Raw genomic sequence first — 15,338 nt, 5'->3', positions numbered from 1 at the left:
GTTTATGCTGGAATATAGTATTATACTGGATTACAATAACAAAAATCTGAACTAAAACGCAGCAAAGCTTTATAATTGTTCTTTTTTAACATTACATTAGTCTATTTTATATACCGGAAATAATTCGGACGATAACCTAGATAGTTGCCACAATCAGCCCTCAGAAACCGGTTTCTGTGCGTGATATTAATATTATTTTTATTTACTTTTAATCTTATAACCTTATTATAAGTGTACATTTTGAACTGATTGTCAATCGAATTTGAGTCAAATATCATTAATTTTCTGGGGGGGGGGATATTTCACTGAGATTGCTTATTATCGATTTGTTTCTGCATTTACTTAGCACAGATAGTTGCTTTCAACTATCAAAAACTTCGCGAGATTTTGACTCTGGATTTTAGAAAACGGTGTGGGCGTAGCCGCGGTGCTTGTCAGCATCAGTACCCTTCCTGTCCTGGATGCAGATTAAGCTACCGGAAGGATGCGGTGGCAAGGAGGAAACGCAAGGATTGCATTGGGTTGAGGTTGTAGGCTGCTCTGATGTTGACCGGTGTCATTTTTCAATTGACTTTGCCTTGGGTCGTTGTTCATACTTTGTAGGATCAGCTGCCATGTTCCCATCGTGTTGTTCGAAGCCGGGTGATGGCGGTGCCAAAAGGAGCTCCATAGCTAAACTGCTGCTCGGGGTCTTTGTGGTTTATATACTCCACACCGTGTGGATGCTTTACGGCTTCCTTAACACCAAACCCTGCGACAGAAGCAAGGGAGAGCACTGCATTGCTTCTTACCTGACAGCAAGACATAGACTACAGGTAATCACAGGTCTTTATTATATTGTCATTAAAAAAGAAGCTATTATTATTATCAGCATGATAAACAAGGGTTCACTAAACTGCTATTTGAGCTGGGACATTCACTTATCAGTCATGTGGTTCTCTATCTGCAACCGCATATGTGGCTATCTTATTTTGGCACTGGAAGCTAAAAATGACAACAACAAAAAAACCTGTTTAGATCTTCTCCTCTTTCTCTTTTTTTACTTTTTTTTTTTTAGCTGAGTGTCTTCACCTGCCTCGTGCCAGACAACAGCCAGCTCACCCTTGCTGTAAAAATAGATCCATTCAACCCACATTCTACTTTTGAAAGGTTTGACAATTTGATATATCTGTTGACCATGCCATATTTATTTCACAAAGTCATCCTACCTGTCAGCTTTTAATGACCACCAGATGAAGTCCACTATATGGTGTTCTTCTGTAGACAATTTAAGTTACTGGGAAATTGAGCATTTTGTCCATTCACTGCAATTGTTATGATAGCCTCAGTCAGAGTAATGTATGAGTTAGAAGGAAACTAAATATCTTTTAGTTTTTATTTGTTGATTAAGAGGCTTCATTCCTTCTATTTTGCAGTGGTTTTATTGATCCATAAGACTGTTTTAACTTTATCTTTTGTGCCCCTGTAGACAGGTCAATGTCTCTCTGCCAGAAGAGACTCAGGCAAATGGCACTCTGTATGCAGTTGTGTATGTTCACAAGGCTGGCATTTCACCTCTGGAGGACAGAAGAGAAGTCCACTATGCTGCTCAGCTCACCACTTACATCACCCCTACACATACAGAGGGACAGAGAGACACGCAGAAGGTAAAATTTGATCCAGTATCTTTATGATCAGATCATATTGCAACCACTGTCAGTTAGATTTAAGCAGGAGATCCTGCGGCAATAAGTTATTTCTGTGTCCCTGTCAGAAGCCGAGTCCCAGATCAGAGAATCCAGTGTCTCATTGGAGACCTCACTTGTCAATCACAATTATGTCCGAGGACTTCACCTTCAGCAAGGCGGGGCTTCCTAGTGATGTACGGCGCTACATGAGAGTGTAAGTCACAGGAAGCTTTGGAGGTCAGGGTCAGAGCTGTGCTGACTCACTGCTGCTCACCTAGATGTTGGATGAGGGAGTGATGTAAAAGTACAAAACATTAGAACAGAATCAGGAAAATCAAGAATTATCTCTTAGTTGGGTATCACTTATATCAGTATGAAAGTATATGAAACTGTATTTAAGCGATACTAGCATAACTGCTAAAAAACTAAAGGATTGACAGTGAATTTATTTTCAGGCAGAGCTACAGAAATAAACTTGCATTATTCTGTATTTTGAAACTTAATTGCTGTCTGTCCTTGTAGTTCTCAGGACGGTCGACAAATGATCTACCTTCCTTTGCTGCTCATAAATGAGCTGAGCTTCAGAGTCAGAGACCTCATGGTAAGTATATTTTACATACAGATTCATAATACAAAATTATATTGAATAAATGCTGGTGAATTAATGAAATACATGTTGCTTTTCATCTTTTCATTCATGCTTTTAAAGGAGATCAGCCGCAGCACTGTCCAGCTTCCTCTGACTGTTTCCTATGAGGGGATCTCTTTGAGGGGCTTCAGGTTCTGGGTGCATTTACAAGATGTGGTGTACGCCCTGAGACAGTTTGGTAAGCTAATGACAGAAAAACAGATCTATATTAAGATTTTAAAAGTCATTACAGAGGACCAGAGTTTATAGTTTAGGACATGTAGTTTTATAATTATGTTTAAATCATATTTATCTCTAAATTATACCTAAATGAAGTAGCACACATTTCAGGCTATAGGTTGTCATATGACATGAGCTGAAATGAAATCCTCTAAACAACATCTATGTGTTTCTCTAGGCTTCACAGAGGAGAACATTGATGAGATTAAAGAAACTTTAGTGGATTCCAACCTTTACCTGTTAGTGTTGACGGCACTCATCACAGCTCTACAAGTAAGAATATATGACCAAATAAAAAACTGCAAGTGAAATTTAAATCTTCTACATCAATTGTGCTTCAATGTCATTTTAATCCCAGCTGCTATTTAAGGAAATGTGGCAGCTGAGGCACATTGCAAAGTTATTTTTTTCTGAATGTTTGGTTTCTGCAGCTCATCTGTGAATTCCTGGCTCTCAAAAATGATATCAGCTCATGGAGGAAAAAGAAGAGCATGGCTGGGATGTCCAGGAAATCAGGTACAAAATTACCCAATCAGGCTTTTGGTAATACATCTATCAGACTGGTTGAGAAAAGGATGAGTTTTTCCTAATTTGTTTTCAGAAATGTAAATATTCTCTGCTCTTTTTTTCCTCCTGTGTAAGTGATCAGAAAATCATCTTGGATGAAATATTTCATATGGTGATGTGATCTAGGCTTTTGGAGTCACTGGGCTGAAGCATTTTTACCACTTGGAAAGCAGTTTATTCATTCATTGTTAAAAGAAAAAAATTGCACCTCTTCTGGCACTAGATGGCAGCACCTACAGCCAATTAAACTTGAAGCGCTTTGTCGCACTTGCGGTTTTCCCTTCTGTCTAAATTCACGTTTATCTTGCACGTCACTTTTGGAAAAAAGTGTCTGCCAAATTAAACTATAGAATTGTTACAGATTAGTCATCGAAGTTGCAGACACATTCTCATTTAAATGACTATCAGCCCTAATTTTTTGGTTAGTCACTCAACCACATATCATCACCAGTTATCATTTATGGCTGTGAATGATCTGCATTAGTGAGGAAAGTATATACATTGAACATGTGATGCCCGACTGATTCTGTTTCTCTCCTCTGTCTGCAGTTCTATGGCGTAGTCTGAGCACTCTGCTGATTTTCCTCTATCTACTCGAGGAGACCAGTCTGCTTGTGTTACTTCCTGTTGGATTAGGAGCTTGTGTGGAGGTAAATAGTGTTGTCACACAGTAAGCATCAAATAAAGCTTAAAACAAATAGTTTAAATGACTATTCATTCTTTTAGGTCTGGAAGGTGTTCAAAGTTTTTAAAATCCAGTTACAATGGAAGGGCTCCAAGCTACATGTGAGTGCAGCATCAAAGTTCACACTGGTTTTAATTTACCCTCTAATCTAAAACAAGCTCCTCTTTTACTGTGCAGGTAAATAAACTGGATGAAGAGGAAAGAAAAACTGTGGAGTATGACACACAGGTATGAGTGTTTCTGTTTTTGCTCTAATTAGTCTTTGCCTCAGGCTTTTTCATTTCAAACGGTTTGCATGCACATTTTCTCTCTAGGCATCCAGATACTTGTCCTACTTGGTCTATCCTTTGTGTATCAGTGGAGCTATTTTCTCTCTGGCCTACTTACGCCAAAAGAGGTGAGCTGATCATTGTTTTAAAACTTTCCTCTTTGCTATTCTGTAATTGTTGTATTACATGGTTTTGTGTAACTCTTACATTACAAACTTTTTCTGGTTAGGTCTTGGTTCTACTGACACTAAACAGTCAGATTAAATTCAAATCTCTATGAATATAAGTTAAATGTTTTCAGTTTCATAATCTGCTCCCCTTTTTAGCAGCTACTGCACATACATAAAAGCTATTCTTGTACTCAGTGGAGCTTATGGTTATTTAAATGAAAATATCTTTGGTTTACAGCTACTACTCCTGGTTGATCAGCAGCCTAGTGACTGGTGAGTTGACTTGTATACTTCTGTTTTAGTGCAACATGCTCATTTCATAATTGGTTTATCCGTTTGATTTAAGTTTCTCACTATAAATAATCTTGTTGGTTTGACTGAGCTGACTCCTTGAGTGTTTATTAACACTTTAACTGTCATCCTGTCAGGAGTGTATGCTTTTGGCTTCCTGTCTATGGCTCCGCAGCTTTTCATCAATCACAAGGTCTGGCCATCATCCTCTTTTGAGACAACAGATCCCAGCCTTAATTTAAGAACAAGCATTTAATTGTGGTGCAGAAACTGGATTTAACTGTCCACTGAATCTTTTTGTGTGTCATGTTTTGACTTTATGTTCTTTCTCCTATCTCTCTGGATCAGCTGAAGTCTGTGAGCCACCTGCAGGGGACAGTGTTGATGTACAGAGTGAGTGCCACTGATTCTCAGGATTTTTCTTCTGAAAACTGAAAATCTTTGAATTTATTTGTACTTTTAGCAGTGGATTTAGTTAGAAAGTTAATTTCACTTGTTTAAGTTCATGAGTCATGAGTCATCATTAGTTAAGCTCACTATTATCTTTCTTTTTCCACCAACAGGGAGTGAACACACTGATCTCAGATCTGTGTTCCTGTGCCTCTTTTCTCTTCTCATCTGGATCTTACTCCTCCTCACACCAACTGTCTTGCTTCAGAGATGAGCTCCTCTTCCTCCTCTACTTGTACCAGCGGAAGTAAGAATCTCTCCACACACTTAATTCATGACCCAGGAAGCTCTAGAAAGACCACCCTTTGCATGCAACACTTAGATGAATCACGGTAGCTGACATATATCCTGTATGATGTATATCTTTAAGTGTGCCTGTTTTTGTGGGGAAATAACTCCTTCTATTCCATTATCTCTGCCAGGCATTATGCCTCCAAGACCCGAAGGCGAGAGTCTGGGACCCACAAGAAACTAAAGACTCAATGAGGGGAACACAAATCGAATCCCTCCTTTTCTGGAATAAATGCACAAGAACCACACAGAGACTCATTTTTGAATAACAAACTGTAAAAGTTAAAAGATGTCAAATGAAAACATGTTGGACGCTCACACAGTCCATGTGAGCCACAGGAGCTGCAAACTGATCAAAGATCAGCTCTCTGCATCCGAGTCTTCACTGCCACACGCTCACTGCTTTTTGCCTGGCATCAATACAGCTTCACCTGTACAGCTACAGTGATAACATCTTTTGATCTTCGACTTCCTCTGTTGCACATGTTCTGCTAGATGTCCTCAACAGCATCAAACTACCAGAAGAAGCCTGCATTATTTTCTTCTTTCAGCAAAATCAAAGTGTTTCCCAAGCTTTGGAGCAAATACCCTGTATGCTTCATAAGTAGACATTAAGTGTTTCAGAAACTAACTCAGAAAGAAAAAATTAAGCTCATACAATTATTATGCTTACATGAAGTGTATCATTATATCCAGTGATAATTATTCTGCACTATTGATTCAATGTTTTGTTTATTTTCTTTGGAAACCTGATCCTGGCTCTGACATCTGTTTTAAAAAATGCCCTGAGGTTTGCCTTTGCATGGCTTTACAGAACAAGTGGACCTTGATAGGCAGGTAGATGAGGTCTGCATGCATCAGACCAGCAGCTAAGAGCACTTTTCACTCCTCATCAGCTTTGATCTACAAAATGTGCTTCGGTTGGAAGTTGCTCTCATCTCCCTAAAATGCCTTCAAACTGCTTTTTTTTTTTTTTATTCGATCATGCACATACAGTTAAAGGCTGAATTTTTAGTGCTATAATTTAAAGAGACATTAGTGCCAGCAAGTTGTCTCAAAGTGCAAATATCATAGCAGCATGTATCTGAGATCCCTGCAATGCATTTTGATTTCAAACTTTTCAGCAAAACAGCTTGGCTAGAGATCAAACTTTTTACAGCCTTTTAGTTTTGGGGCTCTAAATGTTTTTTTTTCTTTCTGTTATGCAGATGTGTTTTATTTAAGATGTGGAACAAAGATCTGATAAACCACTCTAATAAAATACACGTTTACTTAATGTTGAAACTGGTATTTTATTCATCTCGTATTAATCTGTCAACCTGTGTTTCTGGTGCTGCATTCATGATTATCGCATATATCAGGAAAACGAAAACGCAGGCGAATGTCGAATCAACAACGACTCGTAGACTTGAGCAAGTATTTGATCACTGATTTCAGTTTTATTTCTCTCAAACATAAAATGAACAGCAACAACAAAAACATACAATTCACTGCCTAATGAAACCAATATCAAATGTTAATCTAGACACACTGCACAGTATGACAGCAAAACAAAAAGAAAATAAACTCATCCAACGTTTGTATCATGAACACGTTGAGCAAACAATAATAAGTGTTAATAGTGAGATTTTTTTTAATTAATTCACGTATTTTACATAATTGCGTACAATATAATTGGTTAGCATCGCTTTTTCACACTCAAAGCATCTGAACACTTGAGCGGGAACAACAACTTCCGAGGATCACATGAATGCAGCAGTGGCGGAAATTGCTCCCTCTAGCGGTGCGTTTAAATAAAGCCGTTACAACCTCTGTTTTTATTTCCAACTGCTGCAACCACAAATCTATTAAATGTAGTGGAAGGTTGTTTATGTTTATGCTTTTAATGAGTTTTTTTTTTTTTGTTTGTTTGTTTTTTTTTTTTTTTTTTACATAAAATTACGAGTAAAAATACTTACAAGAATTCAACAAACATCTTCATCACGAAAAAAAAAATACAAAAAGCTCAGAGAGAGAAGAATAAAAAAAACTTAATTTTAACTCCAGAAGTTTTTGAAAGTTATTCATAATGTTTCATCTGTCTTCAGTGCAGTTGATGTCTAATTTTCTGAAACTAAAATCAGACAAATTACCATTAAAAAAAAGCCAAGAAGGATTTCGGAAAATGTCATGTTCTTTATCCTTAGTTGTACATTCTGCACCCAGCCGTTTGCCGCTTCACCACAGAACAAGAAAACTCTCTCATTAAAGTCACATCCACTGAAAGAGAAGATTGGTTCATTGGTTTCAGAATCACAGAAGATGACCAGTTTGTTGTCATAATCCACACACACCACGACTCTCTCAGGTTTCTTCTTCAGGTGAAAGGTAACAGGGTCTTTAATCAAAGGTGTGCAGTCACATTTGTCACCGAGCATAATGAGCCAGCTTCCATTTTGAGGGTCAATTTCCCTATCCTTCTTCATCAGTATGGATTCTCTGACAACCCCTAAGAGCCAGTTGCTTCCTCCTGAGAGTTTAACTGCATAGCAGAATCTTCCTTCTGAAAGGCCCATGCATTCCGGCACCAAGCGAAATAACACCTTTGCTGCATCTCTGCTTTTCCACGTGGCCTGGGTTTTACACTTCTTACCCTTCTTTCCATTCCTCTGTTTAACTATTTGTGCTTCTGCTTTTTTCTTCCCCATCAGAGCTGTCCTCTCTACTTGGGCTTCCTCTAAAGGGGTTGTATGATGACCACTATGCTCTGTACACAGTGCACAAATATTCATCTGGTCATTCCAGCAAAAGAGCTCCAAAATCCTGCTGTGTTTCTTGCATATTTTGTCTTCCAGGTTGTGCACAGGATTGATCAGTTTGTGTCTCTTTAAGGCAGCCACTTTCCGGTGCGGCTGTAGGTGTGTCTCACAAAAGGAGGTCAAGCACACCAAACAAGTTTTAGAGGCCTTGAACTTGTTACCGAGGCAGCAGTCACATGCGACCTGACCTGGTCTGACAGATTCACTGTTGGATTTCACATTTTGTTTCTTGAAGTTCTCTACAACTTCCCTGAATGCTGTGTTGACACAAAGTTTGAGCCCTTTGTTGAACTTCTCGTTGCACAGAGGACACTTGCAAAGCTCTTTGTCTTTCCAGTGCAGGCCAATACAGGCCTTGCAGAAGTTGTGTCCACATGGGATTGAAACAGGCTCAGTGAAAACATCGAGACAGATGGAGCACATGAACTGGTCCTCTGACATGAAACTGCTGTCCGCGGCCATACCTGGAGGAGAGGAGAAGGCTTTAAGTGGGGAATTATGTGTAGTTGTGGTTACTTTGCTTTTTAAAGCTACTAGAAAGACCAAATATCAACAACAACAACAACAACAACAACAACAGATAACTGCAAGTTGATGTTTAGAAAATCTATTAAATAGCATACAATAATTTGACCCAACAAACATGAAACTTATTGTTTACCCAACACTGAGAAAGTACTTTGAAGCTGATAATACTTTAAAATATTTATGTACATATGAGTATAACAGAGTTGAATTTTACCTCCCCAGATGCTGACTCCCCGTTCTTTCCTCCAACTTACAGCTGAAAATGAACTGTCTTCCAGATGAGAATGTTTGTCACAATGTTAAGTTTCATTTCTGGTGCAATCTGTTGCTCCTCCTTTCCCTCACTGACTCACACTCCACCCTTTTATAATACTAGACTTTTAACCTCCTACTAGCTGCTAATTCTAAAACAAAACACCTCATGACCTAATTTTAGCAGGTTTGACACAAAACCAGTAAGAGTCTTTCAACAAAACATCCTGGTGTCCATTTTTTTCCCTCTTGTGGGACAAAACAGATTAACTCTGTACAACTCTTGTTTCCACTCACACAGGGTTAACTCCAAGGAGTGTTGTGTCTTTGCCACTGAAATGAAATTAATCACTCCACAAATATTCTGTCTGCTTAAAAACAGCTGTTAGATTTTTTGTTTTAAACTAATAGTGTAAACAAACTTACCTTTAACTTCCATTCAACTTTAATAGCTATCAACAAAGTAAATGTGAACCAGGGAATCAGAGTCAATGACAGCAACAGCCTGTGTGTGTGTGTGTGTGTGTGTGTGTGTGTGTGTGTGTTTGTGTGTGTGTAGGTATGTATGTCTGTGCGTATGTCTATGTATGTGTGTAGGTGTGTAGGTAACTGTGTAGCCATGGGTATATTTGTGGGGTTGGGAGGTTTGGGATTTTTATGGTATTCCTCTGTTTCATTTTTGTTTGGCTTTGTTTTGTTTTTATTCTGTTTTTGTTTTTATCCTCTGTGAGGCATTTTGTGTTGCAGAATGCATGAAAAGTGCCATATAAATGAAATAAGGTCAAAGTTAAAGTTAAAGTTCTATTTTTTTTCATCATGTGGTTTTCATACAGCAATGTGCCAGGCTTGTACCTTTTAGGTACCTTTTAGTGATAATTCTTTGAGATGTGACAATAAAGGCAAGATCATGCTCTCCATCACTCTATACCTACACTAAAACTATTATTGTAATTGTTGTTGTTATTATTATTATTATTATCATTATTATTATTATCATCATCAATATAATAATAATAATAATAATAATTGTTATTATTCTTATTCTTATTCTTATTATTATCTATATAATAATAATAATAATAATAATAATAATAATAATAATAATAATAATAATAATAATAATAATTATTATTATTATTATTATTATTATTATTATTATTATTATTATTATTATTATTATTATTATTTCTTAAACTGTAACTGCAATATAAATTGTGACTTTATTACCTTTGGGGTTTGGTAAGCTTTGTCTTTGATTGGCTGGCTCAGGAGCAAGTGATTGTGTGATTGATTTTTTATTTTATTTTAAACATTTCAGCTTTAATTAAATTGTTTTAGTATTATTGTTTATGTATTATTTTTGTTGTGTTTATTTATTATATTACAGTTTAGTTTTGCTTCAGTATTATTATGATTATTATTATTAATTTCTCATTATTATTATTATTATTATTATTATTATTGTTGTTGTTGTTGTTGTTGTTGTTGTTGATTACATTTAACACAATTCTCAATCTCTACATATATGCTAAATTTCTTTATTACATCCGTTGTTGTTGTTTTCTTTTTTTTTTTTACCAAAAATTTAATATTTATATTGTAATATTTAAGCTTTGATTTTTATCTGAGCAGTATGCTTGTTACAGCAGCACAGTGTCCTGTAGAGGGAGGGCGTGGTTCTCTGTTGTCACCACAGCCGAAGCAGCTTCTTCATTGTTCAGTTGGAGTTGTCTGCTCCTCAGTCTGGTGTTACAGAAACGTTGCCGCTTGCTTCACTATTTTAACGAGGACTTCAGGTAAGCAGGAGCTCATGGGGCAATTATATTCTTGAGACTTTTTTGGCAGTAAAAACTGACAAACTTCCGATTCCCACACGGCAGTCCGATGTTAGCATGTAGCCCTTTTTGAATGCAAGGAGAAGTGTGCACGGACTTGTCTGTTCTCAATTTCTTCACTTTTTCTTGTCATTCTTTTTGTACAAGCTATGTCAGGAAAAGAACATTTCAGATCGCACTTTTCAAAGTGTTTGCCATGAGGATGAGTTGAATCGATATTTAAACATGACGCTTGTCTAAGTCGTCTTCATACCTGGCTGCTGTCTTGTGACCCTTACAGGTGTTTGGAGATGTTTGCCACAGCTGCTAGAAACTTCGTGGAGGAAGTGGATCAGGGAGGTTTGTTGATCCCAGTGTCCAGCCTGAATGACACCATTAATCTTCTGACTGTCGTGGTGAAGCGCAAGAGTTTCTGGATCTGGCAAAAGGCCAGGTATCTTCCTACAGATTTTCACCTGAACGACTTACTAACAGGGGACACACCTATAAATCCAGGTAAGTCCTCGAGTATTAGTGTTTGGGGCTTTGCTCCGCTGATTCTAGACGTAGTTTAGTAATTAATACAAATGTTAACCTTTTCACAGCTGTCATAGAGATGGACTTCATCAAATACGACGGCACATATGGTGACAAAATTCAAGGGTCCATTGACGCCAATATTTTGGATTACTCCAGTATTAATGTGGAGGGTAAAGACTCATCAAAGCTCCAGTCATCCTTTGGCATCTTGAAGAAAGAGGAAGTCGATGTTCAGAAACTGCTGCGAGACTGCAAAGGCAGGTTGGTTTCACTGTTCCCTGTGGTGGGGTTAACATAAGCAACATTGTAAACATCACCTGATATAAAGATCTGCACAATGATCTTTGAACAACCATAAAGTTGAAAACAAGACAGGAGGCTTGGTTAAATATTAACACTCACTAAAAAACACTTGTTTTATTTAATTGCTCATATTTTTTTTCATTATGCACACTAGTATAGAAAGTAAGTAAGCAGTAAGCATGGTAAGCAGTAGAATGACATGTTCCAAAGATGTATGATTGATGATTATGAACTTTAATTTTCACTGTTATATCTGTGAACTCACTGTGTCAGGCTCTTGGACATGTCCCATGATCTGGTCCAGCAGACAATGGAGAAGCACAGGCAGGTATTTGGAATTGTGAAGGAGCGAATTTTGACCACCCAGCCCAGCTCGGTCACAGAGGAGGTGCAGCAGGGTGGACAGTGTGGAGGAGGACTCAACCTCTGCAAGCCCAAAAGCCCTAAGGTACAGCTTTACAAGAGCTTCATGTATGAAACCACTGTGGAGAATACTGCCCTCCACAGTGGTTATAAGTGGTTATAATAGTCAAATCATACATATCACCTAATACAACACCTTGGAGCTGTAGGATTAAGTGATAAACTGTGAGATAAAAAGTGTGAAACAACTTATTTTTACATGTGCTCATACCTGCCAACATTAGACTGTAAAAAAGAAGGATGAAAACACACATTTTTTAAATCCCCATGACAAAACTTTCAAAAAGTAAACAATGACATTAAGAGAGTGAAGCAGAGAAGTTGAGCTGCAGTGAGGAGTGGGACATGCATACATCAGGTAGAGGGGTTTGCCAGGTCTAATAAAACATGTCCCACATCAAGGATGAGGAGCAGCCAGTTTATTGGTGCTGTGCAATAGAGAGATTAAAAGTGAACAGTACAAAAGGAGTGTTGGTGAAAATGAGGGAGATCTTGCTCAAGGTCTGTGTCTCCAGCAGCAACCTTTGTTAGAGAGGTTTGATTTATGCTCTGTGTGTCTGTTAACGTGTTATGTACACAATGTCACACTTTGGGTCATGCTGTTCAGCACTGCTGTGCTTATCTTCATCTGTCAGTGCTGATATTCTCTGAAACAGCACAACCTCAAACACAATCTTGCCAAATCTACCCTGTGCCTCACTTCCCTAACAAGGTTTTCCATTTCCTCATCAGTTATTAAACTTTTTCCAGAAGTTTCAGTTCTGCTTACAGCTGTGAGCTATCCCAGTATATGGAGAGAGAAGGATGAGTGATGTGTTCACAGGTTAAGAATTACAACCTGTGCCACTAATACTCATTTGATGTTTGACTTACATAATTATTTGTAAACTTTTTCCACATTTCATATCATCAGATATTTATGACAAAGTGTTTACTAATACCATGTGCCACCTACTTCTGTATTTTCTGTCCCGTCTGCAGGTTTCTTTGAAGGAGAATGGGAGCTTAAGTAAAGACAGTAACATTTCAATGGAGATTCCTGTTCGTACTGTCATCGCTTATGCTCTTATAGAACTAGAGATCAAACATGATGGACACTTCGGTAAGAATTATTTCTCTTAATTGATAAATTAATCAAAAAGTTCTTGACTAATCAAGAAATAAACAGTTATCAAACACTGCTATCAAATTTCCTTTAATTTTTCCTTTTGTACAGGGCTGTGCCTGATGTCAGGCACAGATGGAGGATTTGAAGTAGATGGCGCTGCAGGAAATGAACTAGTGGCTGTTTCAGGAGCTCAGTTAAGGTCTTCAGAATATGTATGCATCAATAAAGGTAAGCCACAGCTTTCTCCTCGGCTTTTACTTTCCACAGCCTGGAAACTGTCAAATTACATTATGTGACAATGAAAGCTTCAGTCTAGGGCTCAGAGGTTTATTAAAAAAAAACCCTAACTGTTCATCATGTTTGTTAGTTTTCTTTTCTGTACGTTTAGTCAAACTTAAATTTTTCTGACCTACTGCAAGCAAAAACTGTGCCGCTTGATCACCAAAATTTGTCCATCTAATTCCCCCCTTGGCAGAACTGGAGAAGCTGAGTGATCATTTCAACTTTCTCTCTGCTCTTCCTGCCACCACAAGATCATCTCTGCTCCAGCACTTGACAAAGCTTATGGAGCAAAAAGAAGCTGTCAGCTCCCTTCAGCATGTGGTAAGATGGACAGAAAGGGGACATTAAAAGACAAAGTGGAGATAAAGTCAAAGTCCACTTGGCTTTTTTCCATTGGCATCTATATCTTGTTGTTTCTTTGCCTCAGCTGGAACAGATGTGCCAAAATGAGAGACCTGTCCTTGATAAGGTCACAGACTCTCAAAAGCAGAACATTCAAGCAGTTCTGGACCTTTTGAAGGACTCTGGGGAAACTCAGGGAAACCAGTCCACCTCTACCCTGACTGCTCTTCATCTCGTTGTCAGTGCCATTGACGGTAAGAAAGTTCTTTCACACTTTAGTCCTTAAAACAGTCAGAAGTCTGTGTACTGTTTCTGGAAAATCTTAATGTCTGGGTCTTTGTCTTCCAGAGATGTCACATGAATGTCATGCTGTCTTGAAGACATGCTGCAATTTCACAGAGTTACAGGCTCTGAAGCAGCTGGTAAGCAAATGTCTGTTTATCTTCTCCTTTTTTTTTTAACGAGAGTTTGCAACCCACAAGAATTATTATGAGTCCCCACCCTGACACTGTTACACATGTTCCAGGTAAACTGCTTGTCAACGCAGGGAGAGTCTTATTTGGGCGGCACAGGTCAAGCTACCTTGACAGAAGAAATCTATGAAAAAGCTGAACCTCTGTTTGCCTCGGCTGAATGGCCCCTGAAGCGAGACGGGGACTCTGTGAAGACTGACACACACTCTCGGCCTGGACCCAATGCTCTTGCTCTCTGTATAGCAATTACAGGTCTTGACTCACTGGCTGTAGAAGACTGAGCAGAAATTTCTTAAATCCAAAAAAAAGCTAAATAGCTGCATTTCAATGCGGTGAAAAAAATGTTTTTTTTTGTTTTTTGTGTGCCATGTTAAGTCTAAAGCCTCACTCTCTACTGGTGCTAATCCATCCATAGACAAACACCCACCTAAGCCATTCATGAACAGACAAGGACAGGTGGCTGTATTAATTTTGGGCCGTCAGACAAAACAAGCACTTTGAAGAAAATATTCTCAGGTACTTACGGTATGTGTTTTTATGTGTTTTAAGCCCCTTTGTTGTAAAAACAATTACAATATTTTATTAATTAGCAGGCTGTCTGGTTAATCTATATCTCTGATGTGAGATATGCAACTATGCCAAAAAACAATCCATCAACAGTTACAATCTGCATGCATGAACTTTAGAACTGACTATTGTAGCGTTTTTATAGCAATTTTTTCTCTTGCTTTAAAAAAGCTACATGAAAAATAATAACCACTCATTCAGGGGTAATCCTAAAAAAGTTAATGTGCTGAGTGTTTTGTTTGTTAGCATTACTTCACATTCATTTGATCAAGATTCAATGAAAACCTACTTAAAAAAAGAAATGTTGGCCCTGAGACAGCATAACCCAAGCCTTCATACTGTGGGACATTGTGTGTTTACATTCTCTTTGTCTTTTTCTAAAGCAAATGTCTTTATTTTCCTGTTCAAACATTCAGTATTCTTTCATTCTGGAAGACACTTTCACACAAACAGTACCAAACTCCTCTGTTGCCTCTTTTTATTAACAAAAAAGAAAAAACCTCATCTCAACGACTTGACGTGAACTATTTTTTACAGTTTGTTAGCAAATGCCTGAGATTTAATTGGCTTTCATCGTAGTATACTGTGTCTGATTTTTGTTTCTGGTGTATGGGGCAAAGAGCTTGATACTGAAATTTTTTTGTTATGTA

The 15,338-nt window shown here is 38.0% G+C and overlaps 3 protein-coding genes across 3 annotated transcripts; 2 read left to right on the top strand and 1 right to left on the bottom strand.

The window, feature by feature from the left end:
• Window positions 1–417: 417 nt before the first annotated feature.
• LOC141800827 (lipid scramblase CLPTM1L-like) lies at window positions 418–6,452 on the top strand. The gene is made up of 17 exons (XM_074683636.1): window positions 418–815; window positions 1,058–1,149; window positions 1,469–1,646; window positions 1,754–1,881; window positions 2,190–2,268; window positions 2,377–2,494; window positions 2,714–2,808; window positions 2,967–3,051; window positions 3,652–3,752; window positions 3,829–3,888; window positions 3,965–4,015; window positions 4,102–4,184; window positions 4,465–4,499; window positions 4,655–4,710; window positions 4,866–4,910; window positions 5,081–5,214; window positions 5,390–6,452. Exons 1-17 carry the CDS (start codon window positions 462–464, stop codon window positions 5,451–5,453), a joined length of 1,758 nt encoding a protein of 585 aa, XP_074539737.1. The 5' UTR covers window positions 418–461; the 3' UTR covers window positions 5,454–6,452.
• Window positions 6,453–6,847: 395 nt separating this feature from the next.
• On the bottom strand, window positions 6,848–8,919 carry LOC141801136 (uncharacterized). The gene is made up of 2 exons (XM_074684080.1): window positions 8,799–8,919; window positions 6,848–8,520 (listed from the first exon to the last, which is right to left on the bottom strand). Exon 2 carries the CDS (start codon window positions 8,516–8,518, stop codon window positions 7,358–7,360), a length of 1,161 nt encoding a protein of 386 aa, XP_074540181.1. The 5' UTR covers window positions 8,519–8,520; window positions 8,799–8,919; the 3' UTR covers window positions 6,848–7,357.
• A 1,588-nt stretch (window positions 8,920–10,507) lies between these two features.
• Window positions 10,508–15,314, top strand: LOC141800752 (gasdermin-E-like). The gene is made up of 10 exons (XM_074683515.1): window positions 10,508–10,632; window positions 10,952–11,166; window positions 11,256–11,451; window positions 11,767–11,941; window positions 12,898–13,018; window positions 13,133–13,252; window positions 13,500–13,627; window positions 13,734–13,902; window positions 13,997–14,070; window positions 14,175–15,314. The coding sequence occupies exons 2-10, from the start codon at window positions 10,962–10,964 to the stop codon at window positions 14,400–14,402; spliced, it is 1,416 nt and encodes a 471-aa protein (XP_074539616.1). The 5' UTR covers window positions 10,508–10,632; window positions 10,952–10,961; the 3' UTR covers window positions 14,403–15,314.
• The last annotated feature ends 24 nt before the right edge of the window (window positions 15,315–15,338 follow it).

This window comes from Halichoeres trimaculatus, unplaced genomic scaffold (assembly GCF_033239565.1).
Source record: "Halichoeres trimaculatus isolate MK-OKI-2021-1 unplaced genomic scaffold, fHalTri1.1 fHalTri1_scaffold_12, whole genome shotgun sequence".
Classification (NCBI taxonomy): Eukaryota; Metazoa; Chordata; class Actinopteri; order Labriformes; family Labridae; genus Halichoeres; species Halichoeres trimaculatus.
The sequence above is the reverse complement of the archived record's forward strand: the minus strand, read 5'-3'. Positions and strand labels throughout refer to the sequence as shown.